The 26,289-nt window shown below is 35.9% G+C and overlaps 1 protein-coding gene across 2 annotated transcripts in view; it reads right to left on the minus strand.

Moving 5' to 3' along the window:
- Positions 1-26,289, minus strand: part of LOC138708176 (serine/threonine-protein kinase PLK1-like) — a 368,265-nt gene that overhangs the window by 14,976 nt on the left and 327,000 nt on the right. For both annotated transcript variants that reach the window (XM_069838442.1, XM_069838440.1), the window contains exons 3-7: positions 20,488-20,604; positions 15,982-16,193; positions 8,108-8,203; positions 3,833-4,108; positions 2,173-2,299 (exon numbers count right to left, since the gene is read on the minus strand). In XM_069838442.1, the coding sequence (XP_069694543.1) occupies positions 2,173-2,299; positions 3,833-4,108; positions 8,108-8,203; positions 15,982-16,193; positions 20,488-20,604 (828 nt within the window). The remainder of the gene's footprint in view (positions 1-2,172; positions 2,300-3,832; positions 4,109-8,107; positions 8,204-15,981; positions 16,194-20,487; positions 20,605-26,289) is intronic.

Raw genomic sequence — 26,289 nt, forward strand, 5'->3', positions numbered from 1 at the left:
TTTCTGCAAAATGAAAATGTCAATAAATTTCGATTCTCGTATCACAATTTCATTTCCATTACCAGAACTTTTATAATAAAGGGACCAGTTGGTACATAAAACCATTCTGGATGAAAAGAGTACAGGTTTAAACCTGTCAAATTTTTAATTGTGGTCAAGAACTAATCACATTAACTCTTTGAGGCACAGAACTCTTAATTAACAAATTTGAGGTGGATATTGGTCAAATGAGATAAAATACATATCTTAAGCCACTGTGGCACAACTTAACGACATTAAAACAATTCAGACTTTCACCTAGAAACAGTGGTGGCTCCTGCATATCTCTTAAGAGGAGGAAAAAAGTTAATAGCGCAAAATGACACCTTCTTGAGAGAAACAAGCTACAAATTAGCCTACATGCATACATGTAAGATCAGGTAGTGTTAGGGTTGGCCTTCCCTTTTGTATAGCAATAATCTGTTTTTGTAAACTGTGTTTCCTATATTGTCCAAAATATAATATATGTTTTCACTTCCATTCATTGTTGAATAACTGCACAAATTAACAATTACAAGGAAATTCACAACCTCGCAGCATTTTTCACGCACACTACAGCATCACACGTGTTGGAAGAGACCAGCTACTAACACGTAATTGGAACCGTTTTATGGAAATGGAATGGGAAATAATCTGTTAGGAAAGCGAGAACACTGCACCCACCCACGTGGTCTGTGTTGCCATATGTACATTTTACAAGTTCAGTATCACATGCTTTTGAAGAATATCAGTTCTTGTAAAGTCATATTACCATTATTGTTCAAAGCTGCTGGTGGCCGATTGATTTTTTTATGTTAAAAATAATGTAGTTTGCAGTACCTTCAATTTCAAATATATTTGTACAAAACTGACAACTTGGCTGTTGTCCTGTCTAGTAGACAATGAATGGAAGTGAATTTCAGAGGCCAAAAAGATATGCAATACTAACTTAGAACTACTTCCTCTTTGTTTTATATAAATCCAACTTCAACTTTCAGATATCCTCGTAAGTTTCAAATCATGAATATAGCTTATATAAAGTGCAATGAATAATATATTTTGATTTATAATTTTAAAAAAAGTTTATATGGTGTTCTTCATAGCTTTGCGTTAAAACTGTTTTTATTGTGTCTCCTCCTAGATGTGTTATAGTCTGGTTGAATGCAGCATCGTTAGATGGCAGCGGTAGCGAGCTTGCTGCAAGACCAGTTGGTTTCTATTTCCCGCCCATGTGCTGATTCAGAGGAGGATCTCGTCCCTTGCCGTTCATTCACTTACTTTAAAACTCTGCTTCTTTGTCTGGCCGCTAGCGCGCTGTTGTCTGTGTGTGTTAACTGCAGTAAAGGAGGAATGGATTGACTTTCCTGTACACAAACAATCTCGCATTCTTCTCACAGTTTTCTAGCAGCACATGAGTGCGTGTGGTTTAAAACCCGATCAACCGAGGTTTTGTTATAGCTGTGGACTTAAAAATTATCGAATCTTCCTCGAATTTCAAGGCATATATTTCATTTGGTATTTACTTTCAAAAGAAGAAAAATGTGAGGAGGACGTTCCTCCCTTCCCTCCCCCGAGGAACCGCCACTGCCTAGAAACAATACCGGAACTACACATGGTAAAGAAAGATTCAAATGAAGCACTATGGCTCGAAGGGTTAAACAGCAACAGCATCAACGACTCATAATAACTTGTCTTGCAATTTTATGTAACAATAATCGTATAAACGTACTTTCCATTAATATTTGATTAATTACGTTAAATTATGTGCAAAACAAGTCTTAAATGGAAACAAAATAGGAATTTTTCTCATTGAATGTGGAAATTATTCCTTTGTGTTCTAATTAGAAATTTCGTGTGAAATTATTGATATTCTTTGGTTTTGAAATTTCATTGCTGCCAAATGCGCGAGTCAATTATCACTATTTCCAATGTGAGTCAACATTACGTTACTGTAGGCTACTAGTTTTCAATAGACATCATCCCCCCCCCCCTCCCACGAAAGTGTCTTTCTGGCATGTGAATTCAAATCTTTCTCCAATTAAAACTGACCCGGAAGGCAAAGAACCTCAGTTATCATTCTTCAGGTTAGAAAGAATACTTGAGTATTTTATTAGTATTGATCACATATCTGGTACTGTACCAGACTATACTCACCTTTGCAACTGGTGGAGGACTCTTCTGTGAGGGAATTTTTAGTGTTGATACCGAATTTGTCAGAGATTTTAGTTCCTGACTGAGAACTGGAGCCTGATAGATCACCTGAGAAGGTGGAGGTGGCGGCCTGAAGTAAAATGATCAAATAATTACATCAAGCAAATCACATACTAGTTGAATAACTAGTTACATAAATGCAGGTCAGTATTTAAAATATTAATTATGACTTTAACAGAAATCATTCTATTAAAATTATCTCACTTTCTTTAGATTCGAAACCAGTGTCAATGTATGTATTTTTACTTTTCAAAGAGCGTAAAAAAATTGAATAAACAACTTTTGTTTATTTACATTAAAAGCTAAAATTTATAAATTTCACAGGACAAGAATAAAATCTTCATACTAATTAATTTATTTATTTATTATCCTGAATCACATTTTTTTGTAATATTTATATTTATGTTTGTTGTATCTTAGTGGCCGAGTGCTTCATATATTTAGACCTAATACAGTTTATATAAACTTTATACATTTTTTAACAATACGATTTACATAAAGAGAAAAGGTGTGTGTACACCAGTCATTGGCATTTCTCGATTCGCGAGTCAAAACCCATTAATACACAAGCAAGATGGAGGGGTAAGACATGATCTCCCTTCCCTTAGCCATTACTTATTCATTCAAAGTTAAGCAGTTTGGGTATATTCACTCTCCGTCTCTGTGCACTGAAAACTTGCTTTAGTGAAGATGTTCACCACCTTTTCCTCTTATATATCCCCCCCTCCTACCTTCCTCTTTGCTGTGTTTTGTGAGCTGTATTTTATATGACATCATCTTTGCCGACCATTCGTGTACACTGACAACATATACTGATACATCAGAACTAATAATAATAATAATAATAATAATAATAATAATAATAATAATAATAATAATAAGAGGTAGCTAAGTGGTAGCACACTGGACTCGCATTAAGGAGGTCTGGGATTCGATCCCTGGTGATGCCAACCAATATGGTCGAAATTTTTTTCATAGAGTGAATATAACTAATTTTCAGTTGCCATAAATAAAGGCGAATGCCCAATTACCACAAAATAATAGACACAGAACGACAGCAAAATGCATTCTCTATGTAAACTATAAACATTCACGAAATGACCTAGGAGTTAAAGTGACAATAAATACGAGTAGGTCCACACCTGTGGAGTAATGGTTAGCACGTCTGGCCGCGAAATCATGTGACCCGGGTTCGATTCCCGGTCGGGAAGTTACCTAGTTGATGTTTTTTCCGGGGTTTTCTCTCAATCCAATATGAGCAAATGCTGGGTAACTATCGGTGCTGCACTCCATACTTATTTCACCGGCATTATCATCTTCATCTCATTCAGACGCTAAATAACCTAAGATGTTGATAAAGCGTCGTAAAATAACCTACTAAAAATACGAGTACTTAAAAAGATGACAATGTTGACGATGATAAATTACATTTAATAATTGAATTATTAAAGTCATTTTATTAAACTGAGAACAGTACGGCTTTTTTTTAAGTGACAAACTTTTTTTTTTAACATTCAGGTTCTTGAAACTGTAACTTTTGAATGCCTGCATGTTTTGTGAACCACAATTTGGTGAAGATTTGTGACGAGTTTCATAAACTTACCTTGAAAGCAAAGCAGCAGTTGAAAATTTTGGCATAGTGTAGCAGCAAGAAGGTGACAGTGTTGCAGGCATATAGCCGCTCGTGAAAAATTCATGCTTGCAGATTTCGTCTAGTTTAGGTCGATCTTCTGGCTTTGGCTGAAGAAGCTCGCAGATGAGAGATCGTGCTGGATCAGAGGCGAGAGGAGGAAGGGCGTACTTATTGCTCACTATGCGAGCATAGGTCTCCTTCAGTGTTGCCGTCTCGAAGGGAGGTTGTCCAACCAACATGGCATACCTGAAGAAATGCAATGTGTCAATCAATAATGAATTTTATCACAAATTTATAAAACTGATTTGAATAAAATTACAGTCTGAAATTTAATACTCTTCTGAGATGGAAATAAATTTAATTTTATATCTTAAGACATGTTATAAAACTTAACTGTAAGCCTACTGTACTTTGCTCTCTTCTGTTGAAACTGTTAATACAAAACTAAAAAATTTGGCGTTGAATCCATAGGCTCATACGACGTGCTGAAGTTCAGGAGCATGTGGTGAACGTATTCTTGGAAGATCGCTGCTGTAACTTCATTCTGATTTCTGATAAGTAAAGGTTGAAATATTAAGAGCAATTAGAATATTCCGAGAAACGAAATACCACCACAGTCCTTGTTCACAATACATTTTTTCTTGCTCTTATTGAGATTCGAACCGTGATCATCAGTATGAAAATTCAATTTCCTATCTGTTCGGTTAATTGTTTGTTATATTCACACAAAGGAGATAAGTATCCCTATAACAGTGTTCCACTCATTGGACGTACAGTGAACAATATATCTCCCTTTATCCTAGTAACAGTATGACTGAGTTTTGTGAACAAGATCATAGCAACAGCCATCTTGGATTCCGTGTTCTATCCTTAAATCAATCACTCTTGATTACTATCATTGAATTACTTAAGTATACAGTGATTATCTTAGTTCAACCCGCAATTAACGAGCATATTCCTGATTTAATTTTCGGTAAAAAAAAAAGGTTAATATGAATATTGGTCTGATTCATAATACAAGGGTTGGATAAAAAGTTATGGCAACACTGCTGTCACATGACGATGGTGCGTTCGAGAGCTGCCAGCTGTGCGGACATGAACAAGGACTGTTAGATGAGTTAATGCAGCCAGCGGTGACAGTACTCTGTCAATCTACTGCAGTGTGTGGAATGTTGACTTTCATAGGGATAGTGCGAGTGCCCTAAGACCATGTTTACAAAACTAGAGCAACGTTCCTGGATCAAAATTGAAATCCCACGAGGTCGTAGTGCGTGAAGCATGTGACGATGCAGCGTTGCTATATCACACAGTGGCACGATGGGTTAAAGCATTCTGGGAAGGCCTTGTTGGACCGGTATGAATCATTGCTATGGACGAAACCTGGACTCGCTCGTATGAACCAAACTTGAAATGCCAATCAAATGAATGGAAGCATCCAGGTTCTCCTCGTCCAAAGAAAGTGCACCCTACTCAAAGTGCTGTGAAGGTGATGTTCATTGTGGCGTATGACATTAATGGGAAAATATGCACCACGCTGTACCTCCAAGGCAGACGGTAAACACGGACTACTACTGCAGGTTCCTGCAGCACCACCTTCGTCCAGCGCTCAGGAGAAAACGACGATACTTAGTGGTACAGAACCCAACCATTCTTCATGACAAAGCAAGGAGTCACACCACTGCTGCTGTCAAGGACTTCTTGCGCCGCTGGCAATGGGAGATTCTGGAACATTCACTGTACTCACCCGATATGAGTCCATGTGATTACGATCTCTTCACCAAAGTGAAAGAACCACTGCGAGGGACCCGGTACAATACCAGAGATGAACTTATCTGTGCTATAGTGCGGTCAATACGGAACATCAACAAATATGGACGCACTGATGGTGTACGCCGCCTTCCAAACATTTGGAAAAAGGTGATAAATAAGGGGGGAGACTGTATTGAAAATACGTAAATGTTGTACCCCTGTGAATAAAGCCATGTCAGAAATATCGAAATGTTGTCATTACTTCTTATCCAACCTTTGTAGTTGCGCAATTATTTTTCAATTTGAGAAGTATATTGAACGTAGACCAAGTTTTGGTTATCATTGCATTTCCACAGAATGCACACAAAAACAATTACGCTCTGACAATCGATATGCTACCAGTGAGATCAGTTCCAAATATAATGTGAACGTTCATTTGTCTCTGTCTACGCAGGATATGAGCTTGATCCTATGATCAGTTGTATGCCCGCACATTTTATCAGGTCAGCTGCATTAAAGCGGAGAGCGGAATTCTTTAACATCTGCTGTAAATGTTGTTTTTCTCAGAGATTACATACCTGACATCTCCGGAAGTGAAGAAAAATAGGTTTATTGTTACATTTTTCGAGAAATATCTCAGAATATTTCAGAAAAAGCCATTACAAATCTCAATATCGACACATATGCTACTGTAATGAAGATAAAAAAAGGAAGAACAACAGGGGATCGCAGCAATTTTGTGGGTTTGAAATGACCACCAATATTCGACTCCAATAAAGTCAGTGCAGTCTCTTGAGATATATTATTTATTATAACTATTTGTTCTACTACTATCCTCTGTTTTGACACAAGCTGATCTGACTTAAGGTCAAGCTCAATCAATCCCTGCAAATTCAAACATGGCAACTTTCCAAACTTCTTCCAGTTTGTAACTAATGAAAGGAGATAAGACTACTCATGTTCTGAGATTATATAAACCGATGTAATGTTCAATATTGTAGTATAGTTTTAAAAAATTGGGTTAGAAATTAATTAACTCCCTAGACACAATAACATTAGGAGTGGTCAGGATCCGTCTGTGCTTATCTGTTTAACAAATATCTTCTTGCCTTTTCTTGTGAGGCCAATATGGAACAAACTAGCCAGACTACAGTTTGCCTGCAAGATAAAGTTTTTACTTTTAAATAGCATTTTTTTTGGGGGGGGGGAGGGGAATTTTTGCATTTTAGTACCAGTATTCTTATTTTAAATATAAGCAAAATATACTAAAAAGGTGCTTTTCAGACGCTAATAAGAGTTTATGCTCGACCATGCCGAAATGTAGTAATTATACACCTGGTAGCAGACCTTTAATGCATGTCATTAAAGTACACCTACTCATTAAAGGTCAGGTCTTTCAGCCAATGACGACTCAGGTTACAACTGTTCAGCCAATGACAGGTCAGCTTTCTACCGTTATAAAACCGCAAGTATCGATTATTCTCGGATATGCAATCGAAAGAGAATTAGCGAAAAGTCACGGAGGCTGGAAATCCAATACTGTCGCAGAAGGTTATGTTATGTTACTATAATAATTAGCGTTAATTGTAAATAATATTCAAATAAATTCAATTTCTCATCTCGTTTTTCAATGTCTAATTTAATTTCAATGTTATCTCTGTAGGTTCTTATGGCCTAGCAAGGTCAATGTGGACATCTGTTCCTCGGAAAAAATCAATACTTTCGCGTCTGCGCACATCTCACAACATACGGGACATTGCTCCAGGTCAGATACAAATAAAATTAATAATATCAAGTTAGAAATATGGTCGAGCATAAAAAGTCGTATGAAACTCGCCTATAATGGTAATTAAGAAGCTCGTACGAAAATTATGAAACTCGCTTGCGCTCGTTTCATAAATATCCATACTCACTTCTTAATTACCTTCATTATAGACTCGTTGCATAATGTACTATTATGGTTCATTTAGGCGCTGTAGGTCCTATTGAATTTTAATAGAGGGCTCCTGTGTACATGAAACGTAGAGATAACTTAGTAAAACACGTCTAGAACGTATCAGATGAAATAGGTACGGAACTAGATATCCGCTCTCTAGTTATTACTAACTCATAAATCAATGCATCATTAGCTGGAATCATTACAATTCTCATTAAATTCTTAACATTGCATGCAATACAAGGTCCTCATCCATCTATGCATAACTGGAAAGATTGTAATGTAATTCCTTAATGCCCTTCTCGATACTGCAGGAATACCTCGAGAAAATGGAGTAACGGTGAAGTGTAAAAGTAGGGAAATTTAATCGGTTGTTTGAGAAAACATGTCGAAACATCTCGCAGTATCTGTCAGTAATCGATCCAGACATCTTTGACGAGACGTCAGCTAACGACACTACAGCAGTTCTAGTAGACAGCATAATCAGCTTAAAACCAAATTCGAAAAACGTCATCTGGCTGTAGAATTGCTGCCTTTTGGTAATAAGGCTTTATACTTACATGATGCAACCAATCGCCCATACATCAGCTTCGTAACTGTAGCTCAGCTTATTCAGCACTTCTGGTGCTATGTAATTGGGAGTTCCACATATCGTTCTGAAAAATATAATAAACGAATAATAATAATAATAATAATAATAATAATAATAATAATAATAATAATAATAGGTCACAATATTAACGCATATAAAATGTACAGACCAAGAAACAAAATTTGGGCCACCTGAATTTTTCAAGTTCCAGTTATAACATACTGCGCATGCGCAGTGTTTACTGAGGTCATTTCAATTGTCAGTATTACAGATATTATTCTGTATGACAAATTAATAAATCTATAATATTCTCATAGCTAGCAGTGCATATGTCTGTACAGATTTCTGTGCACTTAACTGCGGAATCCCGGCCAAATAAGTCACTCAGCTGAGTGCGCTCCTAGAATAATGGCAGTTGACATTGGACATGTCAACATATATGTCTAACTTGGAGTCAGGCCATAAAGGGAAACATTGAAGGAGGACGGTTCGATCCGGTGCTGTGGATTGAATTCGGCGTAGCTCAGTGGTCAGAGCGCTTGGTACGTAGAACCAAGGATCCGGGTTCGATCCCCGACGCCGGAGCGAATTTTTCTCCTCGAATATTAAAAGATATCTTTTATTTCCACACCACACACATATAGTTTTACAATTTTTCAATAATACTTCGTCAGTTTCGACCATTTATTCACCAATTTATCGAAATTACCGTGTTTCTGAAATTTATATTACAATTTCAAACACCATTATTTTTCATCAAAATCAATTATCAGTTTGGTTAATTTCTTCAATTCTACGACGAAAGTTATTTTCTTTATCCCTGTCGCATATATGTACAAGGTAATGCAATGTAGAATAATTGTATGCAACCCCTTTTAATTCTCATTAATATAAAAACACATTGAACTAAACCATAACGTTTATTAAGGGGTATTTAATGTTACATAGGAGTATACAGGTGTAACTGGTGATATTTTTAACGTTGAACTTCTTCGAGAAAAGATCTGAACAAAAATTACAGCTTTGTCCCTTAAGGGCGTTAGCTCGATGCGATACCTTCCGCAACACATTCCTTAGATAAGTAACTTCATTTGTTTTTTTCATAGCCCAGATTATGCTTCTACTAAAGTATTGATCAAATTCTATACGCAACCTATATTTTTATCATGTTAGCGGGTTCCATTGTCAAATTATTTAGGGCCAAATAAAATTATTTAGGGCCAAATTAAAGAAGTACCTAATTTCTCACTCCTATTCTGTAGGTGAATTCATGACATTCAGTAACGCTTCATGAAATTCATACTAAAACTTTGTGTTGTACTAGTAGACTATATTGTAAATCTCGTCTATATATATTTCATCTAGACTGTGACTATAAATTAAGACTTTATAATCGTATTAAGTTTTTTGACTTGTTCCATATTCTAGCTGTAAGCAATGTATGAATACCATGGAATGTTAATACTATACAATACAAAACATGTTTAATAATTAAAATGACTACTTTTAAAAATGTGTAAGCATAACTTTTCAGTTTTTTCACAGTATACAAAAAATGTTGTTTCTCCCTTTACAAACTCTGGGATCATTTTCTGTAACGAGTATTAACTCCTGTACTAAATTTGATGTTGCTAGATATTTTAGTCGGTTGTTCTTTATGGTTGTGAAACTTGGACTCTCACTTTGAGAGAGGAACATAGGTTAAGGGTGTCTGAGAATAAGGTGCTTAGGAAAATATTTGGGGCTAGGAGGGATGAAGTTACAGGAGAATGGAGAAAGTTACACAACGCAGAACTGCACGCATTGTATTCTTCACCTGACATAATTAGGAACATTAAATCCAGATGTTTGAGATGGGCAGGGCATGTAGCACGTATGGGCGAATCCAGAAATGCATATAGAGTGTTAGTTGGGAGGCCGGAGGGAAAAAGACCTTTAGGGAGACCGAGACGTAGATGGGAAGATAATATTAAAATGGATTTGAGGGAGGTGGGATATGATGATAAACAGGGAACGGATTTATATGGACTAAAAATATATGAAATATGTAAATATATATGTAGTTATTTTTCCAAAATATGGAATTAAATATGGATTTTTACCAAAATATGGAATTAAATATGGACTTAAAATTATAAAAAAATGACTATGTACGTTAAATATTGGTACATTTTAATCAAACTAAACAAAAAATATAATGGACGTACCTTATCTTCCAATGTAGTTTCAACAAAACACAATTTTTATTGTCTGTTACCATAACAATAGGTTACAAACATTTCTTTCAAGTGCTGAAAAGTGAATCTTCTTCTATTGTCTCTGAGGATAGATTTATACTGACTAAAAGAGCGTTCGACGTCACAAGAAGTAACTGGTACATAATTCAATTTCACAATGTCTGCTGGGGATAAGTCCAAGTTAATCTTCACTGTTGATTCACCACTCATCACAGCAACAACCTTTTGTAGTTCTTCATATCCAGGGTTTTTTGAAAGTATAGTGTCCACCTTAGCTCTTACTGCATCTGCAACTTTACCTCTACCACGATTCAGTTGTTCCACAGTACTATTTATAATTTCAAAACTTTCAGATAGTGAAAGGTGCCTATTTTGGAGACTTTTGAGCGTTTTTGTGATGCATGAAAATGTATGCTGAATGTGAGCTAAGTCATTCTTCACACTTATGTCACAGGTAACTGTTTTCGCAGTATCAATTGAGACTGCATCTTCAGAGTCCAATGCAAGGAGAACATTGTTAATAGAGTCTATATGTTCGGCATAATATTCAACTGCTTCTAGCCATGTACCCCATCTAGTTAAAATTGGCTTTGGTGGCAATGGAATTTCAGGGTACATTTCTTTCAACACGTTAACTCTACTGGGAGCTTTGAGAAATACTTTTTTCACTGATGAAATCAACAAATCTACTTTAGGGAAATTGTCTCTGACCACTTCTGCCACACGATGAAATGCATGCGCCACACAAGTAAAATGAGTCAATTTAGGATATACAACAGATAATGCTTGTCCAGCTTTGACCATATAAGGGGCAGCATCGCTAATAAAGAATAACACATTATCGTACATAATACCCTTTGGCCACAGGATACCCATAGCTTCGTTGAACAGTTTAACTATAGTTTTGTTATTGCACTTTTCTAGAACATCACAATGTAAAAGAATTCGTTCAGAATATTGTTCACTTAACAAACCGATAACTACATTACCAACAAGTCTACCTTCTTTGTCGGGAGTCTCATCAATGGAAACCCAAATTGAACTATCTTTAATTTCATCTCTTATCTTCTGTATTGTCTCATCGTAGATGGATGGAGCATACGTCTTCCTAAGTGTTGACTCATCCGGGATTGTATGTTGAGTATATTTTTCAAGGAATTCCCTGAAGACCTTATTCTTTAGTTTGTAGAGAGGAATATCAGCAGAGATGAGAGAACGGCACAGGTCGATGTTAAACTCAGATCTTACATTCGATGTTGTTGGTTGTGTTAAAAACAATTGTCTCTGCTTGGAATTTAGTTGTTTGTTGGCCTGATGTTTACTAGTTGTAATGTGTTGTTGCACCAGGAACTTTTGTGTAGATGATACTGCACACTGACACAAATTACAAAATAATATTTTATTGTCAGTTGATAAACCATCTTCTTTAAATTCTGAAATGTAACTTGTTAGTTTTGATTTTAAATTGACTGAATGACGTACTTTTGGCATATTTACCGTCTTTATAGTATGATTTACAAAACTGAACCTATGTGTACTCTGACTGGCATTTAACTGTTGAGCTGCACAACTGAAGTCTGTTAAAAATTTTAAATTAAATTAATACAGTTTTGTAACTTACTTTCCCATTGTTGATAGGACTGCTAATTTTCAAATAACTCTGATGTTAAAGGGATTACTGAACATGTGTTTAAATCTCTATTGTTGAAATGTATTTTTAAAAGTTAATGGAATTTTGTTTTGTTTTATTGTTAAACCTAATATAATATGGACTGTTTTATATGAAATATGGAAAATATATGGAAATTAACGAAAATATGTACTAAACTCTAAAATATGGAAAAATATGGAAAATAAAAGTAGGATTTTTCAACCCTACACATTGTGAAACATAAAGATAATGCAAAATATAAATTATATTAGCTTTATAAGTAAATATGTATTTACATATAAATCCTTTCCCTGATGATAAAGAATGGATTAATCTTACTCAGGATAGGGACCAATGGCGGGCTTATGTGAGGGCGGCAATGAACCTCTGGGTTCCTTAAAAGCCATTAAGTAAGTAAGTAAGTAAGTAAGTAAGATATTTTAGTGATAACAAATTAACGTTATGTTTTCTCCACTAAAACCTAAGAACAATAAAATCTAAGTTTAGGAAAAAAAAATCCTAATTTTATGTTTCTATTTCCTTTTACTTTTGAAAGAGTTCCATGAATGCGATGAATGGAGGGATGGGGAACACGACAGATGCCTAAAGGGAGAGGCTGGAAAGGCGGAATGTGTATCGTCCGTAATGTAATCCCATTTCAAACACAGAAAGATGTGAAAAGCCAGTCCCTAGATACGTTAAATCCATAACCATTTGTCTGAACATCAGTACATACGTCCCAGCAGCACCATCTACCCTTACACCTTGCATACTCAAACATAGAGCCACCTGCGTGTTCAACAAACAAACCATCACATCCCTTTCTTGTTTATCTTTCATCGCACAAATTATTTCTGACAGGAAACTGACGAAATTGTAGCTCAATATATCTAGAAAGGCACACCTTGCACATTATGGTTATGATATTTCCCACGTTTTATTCACAAAGAAATATTTGAATAAAACCGTTACGTGGAAGTCATGCATGAGAAGTCGTATATGAAGTGCAAAAGTAATCTTTAAAACCGTAGCTCACACATCGTACCACCTGCAACCCCATCATGGCACATCTCTCATAATACAGAAGATATTTATTCATTTTTTTTTAAATAATTTCACTGGAAGTACAATCTTATACGCGCACTGTATTATATTTAAATATGTCAATTAATAACGCTGTATCAACTGCATGCTTACCCAGCGTCTGTAAAATCCATGATAGATCAGTACGAAATTTGACAACAAAATGATAGACATTCGCCATAGAGATGGAGAAAACCTCGGAAAAAAGCTAAACAAGGTAATCGGTCCGAGCGGGATTCGAACCTCTTTCCGAACTCAGCCTCGAGGCATAGTCGAGCTCACTGAACTCTGAGCTACACCGGTGACTCTATATTCTCTTTTCTGACAAATAATGATTGAGAAAGTGGCTTAGTAACAAAGCTCAAAATATTTACATAGTCTGACAACACGTTGTGTTCAATTTATTGCGGACTAGCCGTACCCGTGCGCTCCGCTGCACCCGTTAGAAATAAATATAAAGTAATTACATAATTAAAATAGGACATTTGATCCAGGGAACATTCGTGTTTGATAGAAGAATAAATCGTTTAATATGTTAATTAATTTAAATTGTATTTAAAACATTAAAATGCGATCATTTTGATCCAGAGACCACTAATTTAGTGCAATGACAATTCCTTTAACATGTTTCTTTTATTGTTATTACATGCAACCATAGATTAATGAAGATTGACATATCTTTTAGTTTTAATGTGTATACTTTATATTACTAGCTATATGTTTCCATTGAATTATGGACTAATAACTTAATTTTAACCCTTGTTTTCTACGTCTTCAGTAAATGGCGCTTGGCCCACTATAGTTGTGAACCCTTCAAATAACTTAAATAGTGATACGTGATATGTAATTATATTTCTTTCTTTCGAAAATGTAAGAATTCACGATCTCCTATGTACCATTGCCATGGAATGAATAAATGTGTTTCTTTCTTTCTACTCAAAAATTTTATATTTTGCACATAGGAGTTACTGCAGGAATAACAACCTACAATCTGAGGCGGCGGTGAAAATGTATTGTATTGTTATTTTAAGTTTTGTATATCCTTAAATATCAGTCCTATCAAAATTTTGCATAGAATAAAAATGTACAGAATAGCTTATCAAGTTTTCTGTGCATAAGAAGCTATTTTAATCTTACCAGTCCTCGATTCACTCAGAAGTTACTGTAATAACATTATAGCATTATATCCATCTAGTGAAACTACACTTTCCAATGGTGAAATAATAATTAATTTGGCTTCCGACATTACTTCATACAAACACAGAAATATTCTCTGTACGCTATACTTCATAGCTTTCGATTGTTGTTGTCCAAGGCCCCTTACAGACTAAGTCATTTGTTTTTTATTTCATTACACCGCCTTAGATGGCAGTTATTTTAATTTTAAAACTCATTTATCTCATTAAATATCAGTCCTATCAAAATTTTTCAAAGAATAAAACCTATCGGAAATCATTTTTAAAGAAACTTTTGTTATGTAACATTTTTCACAAAAATTAATAATAGGCAAGATATTTCGATTTATTTAATTCAGGCCACCTTATAACCCCCCTTTAAGTAATGTATTTTGAATGTCATATAGCCTAAAATCTAAGTTACAACGAACTTAATTTATATTCCAATTTTCATCGCAATCCGTTCAGCCATTATCGCGTGAAAAGGTAACAAACATCCAGACAGACAGACATACAAACAAAAATTTCAAAAAGGCGATTTTTGGTTTCAGGATAGTTCATTATACATGTTAAAAAGGTAAAGGTATCCCCGTAATATGCCATGAAGGCACTTGGGGGGCATGGAGGTAGAGCCCCATGCTTTCCATGACCTCGGCACTAGAATGAGGTGGTGTGGTCGGCACCACGCTCTGACCGCCTTTTACCCCCGGGAAAGACCCGGTACTCAATTTTATAGGAGGCTGAGTGAACCTCGGGGCCGTTCTGAAAGTTTGGCAACGAGAAAAAATCCTGTCACCACCTGGGATCGAACCCCGGACCTTCCAGTCCGTAGCCAGCTGCTCTACCAACTGAGCTACCCAGCCGCCAATTATACATGTTAACATTAATTATTTTTGGAAAATCGAAAATTACCAGAAAAATTTTGGTTACAGATTTATTATTAGTATAGATATGAAAACACATTTCTTGTATCATCTGAAATAGAGAATTTTATGAAACGTGTATTTTGAATTCTGCTATGACATTACATACAGCAACTGTCTTTACCAAATTCCTGTCATATGTTCGGGCATGTCTAGTCCAATATAAAATTTAGCTGTTTTTGCAAGGATTATTAGCTATATGCGAAATATGAGAGAAAGAGAGAGCTACCATGACTATCAGCCTAAAGAAAATAATCGGTTCAATTGTGATTTTATATTTGTGAAGTGGTAAATCACATATATAACAGATTGCTCAGCCTTATAAACTTTGACGGTAACAACTTTAATGGTGCTCGTGTAATGCGGGTTAAGTCAAATTGTAAGGTATGTAAACTTCTCTCCTTTGATACTGAACAAAACCCCTTTGTCACAAAATACGGAGCAGTGTAACTGCATCATGGATGGAAGAATGATTTAACCCCTTTAACACAAGACAGAAGTAATCGTGGAGGATTCAAATCTTTACTTATCCCACTTTAATCAATCCATACTTAACCCCCTCTATACGAGCACCCGACTATGCTGCCATCTTGTTGCTGCATAACAAGTCACGTTAGAACTCTCATTTGAATTGCACGTAGCAACTGTACTTTCATCTAACGGTTGTTCTCAATCGACAGTGGCGAACCTGGTGGTTGTTCTCTTCCACATGTTACCGATTTTAATATGGGGATGGTCAATCTATTATATACGTGATCAGAGAATACACTTACACTCGTTTGTCACCGTCCACTTGCGTCGCCAGACCGAAGTCCCCAACTTTGACAACCATGTCCTTGCCAAGGAACATGTTGCCTGGTTTGAGATCACGATGAATCACGTGCTGACTGTGGATGTAGCTCACACCTGCTACTAGCTGGCAGAGGTAGTATCGTACCTCCGGCTCCGTTATCACATTACGATGTTTGAGGACATGCACCAATGACTGAAAATCAATCACATCACGCTTATGAGAAAAAAACTTCAACATATTCATATTCTTTATTTGCCTGAAGGTACAAGAGGCCTCGTCAATTTAATAATATAAAAAACAATGTGTCAATATTTAAAATATTAAAAGAGTAAAAAATAATAAAATTTAACTAAAATACTACATCATTTTCAAAAAATTCATTCGTATTATAAAAGGGATTATTTTGTAGCCATCTCTTAATCTGAAGTTTAAATTTTGTTTCATTAAGTGCCTTTATATTTGTTGGTATCTTATTATATACTTTTATTGCAGTAATTACATAGCTTGATTGTGTTTTTTGCAACCTGACATGTGGTACGTTTAATTGATCATTATTTCTGGTTTCATAGCGATGCAGATCTACTATACTTGTATAATTAGTAATATTCTTGTTTACATACATTAAAAGTTCAAAAAATATAGATTGTAGACTGTCATAATCTTTTCATTTTTGAAAAGAGATCTACATGATAGTCTGGGTGGTGACATTGTTAAAATACCAAATCCCTTTTTCTGCAGTAACAGAATGTTTGGAAGGTCAGCACTATTCCCATATAAAAGTAATCCATATATAATAACACTTTCAAATAGTGCATAGTAAACTTGTTTTAAATAATGTTTGGGAATCTTGTACACGAGACTTCTCAAGAGATAAATTACTCTAGAAATTCTTTTACATACATAACTGACATGGCTGTTCCACCTTAGTTTAGGATCCAGATACATACCCAGTATCTTTACAGATTCATTTATCACATTATTTTGGGTTTGTTTCAAACTTAGAGTTAACACACGAGTTTTTTCGTCATTAACAATAAATCCATTAATTGAAAACCACTTTCTTATTTCAGCAAATACAGCTTGCTTCATAAAATCTAACTCAGCAGTATTATTATGTGTGATAACAAAAGTTGTATCGTCAGCATACATTATAGTTTTAGCCGACACATTGTATGGCAAGTCATTTATCACAATAAGAAACAAGAATGGACCAAGAATAGAGCCCTGAGGAACACCACATTTAATTGGAGCTACAGCATTTCTTTTTCCATTTACATCAACAATATCAAAACATCAGAGAGCAATGCAGAAAAATAAGTATACGACTATACTGAAGTGCGAAGGTACGAACCTATGACATATGGCCATCAGGCAAGATTACAATTTATAAGTTACATTTCTCTGGTAAGAGAACAAAATTCAATGGACTACTGAAGGAATTAGGCTTCTTCGAATTCAAGAGAAGCTCTGTCTAGTGGTTAGTGACGGAACACAGAACAGCAATTTGCAAATATATCACAAAAAATGAAGTAAAAAATGTTACTACTGCTAATTAGAAAACTCCTCAGTTAAAATTATCAGTAAAACTTTGAAAAACAAAATTGATTCACCTCAAGAGGAAGCAGTCCGAAATAGTTCATATTATAATCATTGGACAAGCGCCACTTGGAAATATTTACAAACTAAATCTCTTTTCAGAACATTCGTTACTTCGTCTGTGTGTGACAATTTGAGGACAGTGTTGAACATACACTTCTGGAGCGTATAATTCAGGCTGAATCAAATTTTTAGTGAGTTATTTTACGACGCTGTATCAACATTTCGGGTTAGTTAGCGTCTGAATGAAATGAAGGTGATAATGCCGGTCAAATGAATCCGGAGTCCAGCATTTTGCTCATATTGGGTTGAAGGAAAACTCCGGATAAAAGCTCAACCGAGATTCGAACCCGAGCCACTGGTTTCGCGGTCAGACGCGCTAACAGTTACTCCACAGGTGTGGACGGCCAAATCAAGAAATTTAGTTTCTAAGAAATGTAAGTTTAATACGAAATCTGTTCGAACTTCGTGTGAAGAGTTTTGAACCTTACATAAGTAGTGCACTTGGGTAAAGAAAAGCAATGAAGAGAATGCAAAAAAAGACAAAATGAGGACATTCAAGTGTCGACAAGCACACTGAATAAAGAAGGACGACATAAAAAACAACAAACAATAAAAACACTAATCCAAACAATCAAAAAGATTCAATGAAAACAACAAAGCCAGCCAATGCAACCAATTTATCCATTCATGCAACCAAACAACCCATCGAGTCAATCTATTAATCCAACCAATCAACCCATCCATCCGAACAATTCATTAATGCAACCGCTCCAAACAATTCATTAATACAAACAATCAACTAACAGACCAATCAATCCATCAATGAAGAAACCGACCAAACAATTCGCCAATAAACCAACAAATCAATCCATAAATCAACCAACCGACACACAAATCAACCGACAATCAATCCACCAATAAACCAATCTATCAACCAATCAACGAATCCACCATGTAACCAATCCACAAACCAACTGATCAATCAATCCATCAATCAACCAGCCAACCAATCCATCAATCAATCCTCAATCAACTAGCCAACCGTCCAACCAATCCATCCACCAATCAACCAGTCAACCGTCCAACCAATCCATCCATCAATCAACCAGCCAATCGTCCAACCAACCCATCAATCAATCAACCAATCCATCAACCAACCAGTTCAATCACCAACCGAACAATCAGTCTATCGGTCAATTAATGAAATCAATGAAGTTAATGAATCAATGAATAATAAAGTATACAATAGAAGTCAATGAAAATCCCAGCAATAAAATCAAATCATCGTTACAATCCAATCAATTAAATCATATTAATATAATCCGATGAATCAAATCATAACTGCAATCCGATAACTCAAATCATCAATATAATTGGATCAGGCCAACATTAACAAAATCAATCAATCACTCAATCAAATCATCAACACAATTCAATCAATAAATCAATTAAACAATCAAAAGAATCCAATCGATAATTCAAAAAGTGAACACAATCCAACCAATAAAATCACAAACACAATTCAAAAAATAAAATCAATAACTAAATCCAATCAATAAAATCAATAACTAAATCCAATCAATAAAATCAACACAATTCAATCAAAACTATCAATCTAATCAATCAATCTATGTATGTATGCATGTGTATATTTATAAATATATGTCTACATGTTGTTATATTATGTCTACAAATGTACATATTTTAGCGAAATGTCTTAATATGATCTACAAGTTCAACATGTCTATTCATGTTAAATTCTCTAGGTATTTCGATTATAATTTCAAGCCTTCAATCAAATTAATGTTTATTCACCGTATGTATCTATATGTTATGTCTCTACATACGTAAGTAAGCATGTATGTATGTATGTATGTATGTATGTATGTATGTATGTATGTATGTATGCATGCATGTATGTATGTGTGTATGTATGTATGTGTGTATGTATGTATGTGTGTATGTGTGTATATTAGCTAAGTGTCATAATATTATCTATAAGTGCAACATGCTATTCATGTTAAATTCTCTATGTTTTTCGACTGTAATTTCAAGACATTAATCTAATTAATTTATATATGTTACACTCTTACAAGTGTATATTTATTGTATGGTAGTCTGTAAGTTTCAATTTGTTATGATTAGTTTAAAATATAACCCTAATATACTGCATGTAAAATAGGGTTTATAAATATGGAATAAATACTACTACTACTAATCAATCAAAACTATAAATTCAATTCCGTCAACTAATAAAATCGGTAATCCAACCCAATCAATAAAATCAACGCAAACAAATCAATCCATAAAATTATCAAAACAATTCGATCAGTCAACACAATCTAATAAATACATAATTAAATAAAAATAAAAAAATCACAAGCCGCAGATTCTGGACAATGCTATTACTTCCCATTTTATGAACTACTACATTAAATTCTTTCGTGTCTTCTGAACAGTAATGAAACATTGCTTAATATCAACAATTTCAGAACTGAGAATTCGACACAGTTTCCATCCTTGTCAATCTGTGTGCATGACGAGTAGCAAGTTCAACACGAGGCTCTCTCATGCTGAAGTCCCGGCACGCCAGATGGCACTTCCTCTTGAATACACGACAGCAGAGAAAAACTGAATACCTTGAGTAAACATCACAACTCGGTGGTCTTGTTCACCCCAAATTTTGTTTGCTGTGACACGGAACTCAATCTTGGGACATGAATTCCCCTTCTAATAATTTATCTTCCCTTCCAGGGGTTCTGTCAATGACAGAAGTATTTTCAAGAGACAAAGAATAGGTATGTTTCACTACTACGGAATTTTATTTATTTTATTTAGGATAAAAAGAAGTTACGTTTAGAGCGAATTATTCTGGAAATCAACTAACCTTCCTTGAGCAGTTTTCCAGAATGATGTATGCGTTTACAGTATCTTCGAAGAAGTGGTGAAGTCGCACAACATTCCTGTGCACGAGATTCTGGTGTATCAGTATCTCTCGAGCAATCTGAAAATAAAATAAAATTCCAATTTTAATCCACAACATGAAACCGTGTCCGAGCGTATGTCTTAATGTTTGTATATTTCTCAAATTCAGATACAGAAAGGCAAAACAAAGTTCCTGTGAACTACGATCCATCGAACGTAAGGGACAGCAGAGATGAACGAACTTTTGTATAATGAATATTCCTTACGAAATAAATTTATTCACAATAGGGTAAACTAGGTAGTTATTGACCAGTATACGGTGATTGACCAGTTCCTTTTTTCAAGTATATTGTGAATAAACTACTATCGTGATTTCACTTTTTGCTGCATATACCTCTAGTAACAACCCTTATTTGTGGTTAGTTGTCGCTGTTCATCCCACTGAGTTAGTGTCTGTTGTCTGAGAGGACTGAAATCGATTGGAGATGCAACTGAACGTAAGCAAGTGTAAGTAACTAGAGAAATTGCTAAGAATAATGCACGCAATAATTTATTTATTCTGCAAAGGATACATAAATTCTGGTGCTCGTTTTTACACTCACAGTGTGAGAAAAGGTATAAGGTTTCCGTCCACAGAATATTATTTTGTTAAAGTTTTTATATGACATAAAAATGCCCCGTGGTCAATCACTATAAAGTGTATGTCCGCAAACTACAGTGATTGGTCGTTCATAAATTATTTGTTAGAATAATGACCAATTTGCTCCAATTCTATATATGTTATCGGTTAAATGATGGGGATTTTTACAGGACTGATACTATATTATAATGCCTAAGCCAGGTAAAGCGCATTATACAGGGGAAGCTTTACGAAACGCTACAGAACCTGTCCGCAGTGGATTTGGTTTAAATGAAGCTGCCAAGAAGTTTGGTGTCCTAAAAGCAACCTTAGCGTCCAAAAACAAATATCCCGTTGAAGGAAAAGTGTTCTTTGGTCCTCGTCCAGTGCTGAGTGAAGCCATTTGTAATAACATCAGAGAAATGACAAACACTTGCTTCTGATAAGGCACAAAAGAGAAAAATGGAAGAATAGGCAAGAGAAGAAAGTAAGCGAATAAGAAATGAAAGAAAAGGCAGCAAGAAGAATTCCTTTCTTATTTTTTTTAACTTGGTTATTTAACGACACTGTATCAACTACGAGGTTATTTAGCGTCGATGGGATTGATGATAGCGAGATGGTATCTGGAGAGATGAGGCCGAGGATTCGTCATAGATTACCTGACATTTGCCTTACGGTTGGGCAAAACCTCGAAAAAACCGAACCAGGTAATCAGCCCAAGCGGGAATTGAACCCGCGCCCGAACGAAACTCCGGATCGGCAGGCAAACACCTTTGCCGATAGAGCTACGCCGGTGGCGAATAGTTTTTAATGAGAAAGATCAGAAGAAGAGAAACGAAACAGACAAGAAAAAAGTGAAAATTGTGAAAATGTGTTGTTCAATCACTAATAAATGAGTATTCAATAACCGTGCAGTAGACGGTCAATCACTAATAAGTGTGTGGTCAATAACTGTGCAGTAGACGGTCAATCACTAACAAGTGTGTGGTCAATAACTGTGCAGTAGACGGTCAATCACTAATAAGTGTGTGGTCAATAACTGTGCAGTAGACGGTCAATCACTAACAAGTGTGTGGTCAATAACCGTGTAGTAGATGGTCAATAACTGTAAAAGTGGACTTGTTGTGTTTATTTAATTTATCTTTGCATTAAAATTTTATTTTTTCTTTTGTTTATTGATTTTGATTTGTTTCTGAATCTTCACTTGACCCAATGCCTTTAAAATTCTCTCAATATATTACCACTGTTTTCCGCTATTTCATTGTTTTATTATTCATTAGGTTAAGTGGTCAATCACTATACAGTTTACCCTAAGTAGAAATTGTTATGTTATGTTTTATTTAACGACGCTCGCAACTGCAGAGGTTATATCAGCGTCCCCGGGATGTGCCGGAAATTTGTCCCGCAGAGTTCTTTTACATGCCAGTAAATCTACTGACATGAGCCTGTCGCATTTAAGCACACTTAAATGCCATCGACCTCGCCCGGGGTCGAACCCACAACCTTGGGCATAAAATGCCAGCGCTATACCAACTCGCCAACCAGGTCGACAAGTAGAAATTATTATACCTTTTTATGAAATGACTATTATTCAGAATATAGGCCTACTACCTTCTAGAAACTGAATTATGATAATTTTTTGGACTTGTTTAGATCCATTTTGCACTTCAAAGTCTTCAAAACTAAAATTAAACGTAACATAAACCACCCCCAAAGTCTTACTGGTACTACGTATGTTGTGAAATATTCATATGGGAGTCATTTGCGGCAGTTTCATAGTTATAAGATGGGATCGTGCAACACATACGAATTCCCACGGGTAAAAAGTACCATTCTTTATCATCATTATTTATTTCAGCTTTTCTGTGTTCCCGGCATGTAAATTTTGTTCATAATAACCCCATTACTTTAAGATCGCAGAGTAACAAGTAAAAGCAACAACAGTTAACGTAAAACAGGAATTAAAGAATTACAATAATACGAAGAGTCGGCCTGGGTGGCGCAGTCGGTAGAGTGCTGACCTCCTGTGCCCGAGGTTACTGGTTGATCCCGGCCCAGATCGATAGCATTAAGTGTGCTTAAATGCAACAGGCTTATGTCAGTAAATTTACTGGCATGTAAGAGAACTCTTGCAGGACAAAATTCCGGCACACCGAGAAGCTGATTTAACCTCTGCAGTTACAAGCGTCGTTGAATAAAACATGCTTTTTAATAATACGAAGAGTCCTGTAAGTACAACAATGTACGAGGAGGACGGAGAAGTATATCAATGAAGACAGTGGCGTATGCAGAGTTTTGTCAAAGAGCGGTTTATTATTAAAATTGTTTACAATTTACATTATCGGTATTTAAATTTTGTGTATTATTATTATTATTATTATTATTATCATCATCATCATTATATGTTACGGTATATTTATTACTATTACACCATGTTCTAATAGAACATATTCATGAATATCCTCATAAAATATTAGAAACTTAATTTTTTCACAGCCATCCAATTTTTAATAAATTTTAACTTCTGTTTAACTTTGTACAATAGAAATGCTTGTATCATTACACTTAACACAATAATTATATATATATATATATATATATATATATATATATATATATATATAGTCAAGTTATTCGTATATGTTAGGTAAGACACTTTACTTTATGTAACAGGAAAATTCATAGAAACATACAAATAGCTATATTGAAATAAAATGAATTTAATTTAACACAATAATGGAACATGGAACTCACCAAGGACGAAGAATGAAACTCGCATTATGAATATATTAAAGGAGGAGTAGAAGAAATATGCCTTATGTCGATGTAGTTTTTGTTACTCTGACAGTGAAAATTAGAGAAGGGAAATCGATTATGGATAAAAAAATTACTCAAATCTAAACGTCATTTTTTTTAAGTTCAGGGGGGGGGGGGTTCAAACCCGGTATCCCCCTTGCGTACGCCCCTGAATGAAGAGGGGATTCGAGGATGGAGAAGTATAGCAAAGAAGAGGAGAGGAGGACAGAGGAGTGCAAAGAAGAGGGCAGGATGAGGACGGAAGAGGGTGAAGACGCAGAGAGGAGGACGGAAGAGGGTAAAGACGCAGAGAGGAGGACGGAGGGCAAAGAAGAGTAGGGGAGAAATACAGGATGGATAATAAGTAGAGGTGAAGGACGAAGAAGGATAAATAAAGAAAGAGGGCGGAGAAGGGGAAAGAGGGCGGAGAAGGGCAAAGAGGAGAGGACGGAGAAGGGCAAAAAAGAAGAGAGGAAGGAGAAGAGGAAAAGATGACGAGAAGGGCAAAAAAGAAGAGAGGAAGGAGAAGAGGAAAGGATGACGAGAAGGGCAAAAAATAAGAGAGGAAGGAGAAGAGGAAAGGATGACGAGAAGGGCAAAAAATAAGAGAGGAAGGAGAAGAGGAAAGGATGACGAGAAGGGCAAAAAAGAAGAGAGGAAGGAGAAGAGGAAAGGATGACGAGAAGGGCAAAAAAGAAGAGAGGAAGGAGAAGAGGAAAGGATGACGAGAAGGGCAAAAAAGAAGAGAGGAAGGAGAAGAGGAAAGGATGACGAGAAGAGCAAAAAGAAGAGAGGAAGGAGAAGAAAAAAGGGAAGAGGAGATCTGAGAATGACAAAGAAAAGGAGAGAAGGACGGAAAAGAAGAACATATTAAGAAGTAGGACGGAAAAGGACAATATAGAGAAGGGGAAAGAATAGAAGAGGATGATGAAGAAGAGGAATGACAGAGAAGGGCAAAGAAGAGAATAGCAAGACGGAGGAGAAGTACAGAGCTGAGGGAAAAGTAGTGGAGTGGAGGGCCGATGGGAAGAGATACGAAAGGCGTAAGTGTAGAGAGAAGTTGTAGTGGGAATAAATGTATAAATGTGAAGAGGATAGTGGCATCACACTTTTTTAATACACGTATTTTCGTACTAGTGATTCAGAATTCAGTTAAATTGAGATACACTCTCGCCAATGTACGGATTTTGCCATCATCCGGAAGAGAAGGAAAGCAGTTCGTTTTTCGCTTGCCGTAAAACGCGAGCGGAATCCGAATTCTGTCCCTGAGATGACACACTAGTCTGGTATTCGAATCCCGTCATTTAGAAACGCGAAGCATCACTGACGTCAGACCTCAACGATCTCGTCCTTCGGAGTGGGAGTGAGGTTACCGTCATTGGCCTCTCGGACAACAATGCGTCGTTAAACAGTTGTTCGTCCTGGCCCAGGTAACGCGACGACGTCCGCTATTTTCAGAACTGCGGGGGGTAAAACAAGGAACATATTGCACTGCCGACTGGACAATCGCCAATCCTAATAAAATCCAAACTGCTATGGAATCCCGCGAAATGTATGCCGAAGCAACGAGGACACAAAAGTTTGCTGCCAACCATTCTAATCGCTTCAGGTTAAAAAAATATATATATAAAAGCGAGTCAACACAGCATGAGAAACTAATCAATGACTATCAAGGGTATAAAAATATCTTATCAAACAGTATCAGTATCGCCATTATATTGAAACTTTCCGAACTGACGAACTCTCTCTGTCTCACCCAGTGCAAGCGGATCAGAAAACATTGACAGAGTTGGCTCGCACACCACACTGTCGAGTGTTGACATTCCTTCTTTCCTTTCTTTTTGTCAACCATCAGCCGTCAATCCATTTATACTCTGGGATCATCGATATGTGGGTCAAGTCGCCGATTTGAAACTTCGCCATACTACAATCAAGCTACAATTGTTTACACCGTGTTGATTTTCCAAATGCTTGTTTCACGACGTTTTATCAGCTGTAAGAGACAGACGCTTGTGACCTACTTGAGGGACGGTTGCTATTCTCGGTGTCTGGGGGTGCTACGAGAAGTTATTTAGTAAGTGTGTAATGAAGTCAACGAAGCGTTTTACGTACGGGCTATTCCATCTCAAATCGACCGAAATATAGAGAAAATTGACCTTGCAATTTTTAAATACAATGAAACTTTTTCTGTCCGTTGACAACTGTGATACAGTGCTTTGTGCAAAGTTTGAGGCATCAGAACTTTATAGTGTTTAAATTAAAAATATTTAAATTTATCATATTTTCATAAAATTAGCAACTTGAAACTGTTGTGGCTCCGAAACCCTTTCACCCAATGATCAAACTCAT

Source organism: Periplaneta americana, chromosome 10 (assembly GCF_040183065.1).
Source record: "Periplaneta americana isolate PAMFEO1 chromosome 10, P.americana_PAMFEO1_priV1, whole genome shotgun sequence".
NCBI lineage: Eukaryota > Metazoa > Arthropoda > Insecta > Blattodea > Blattidae > Periplaneta > Periplaneta americana.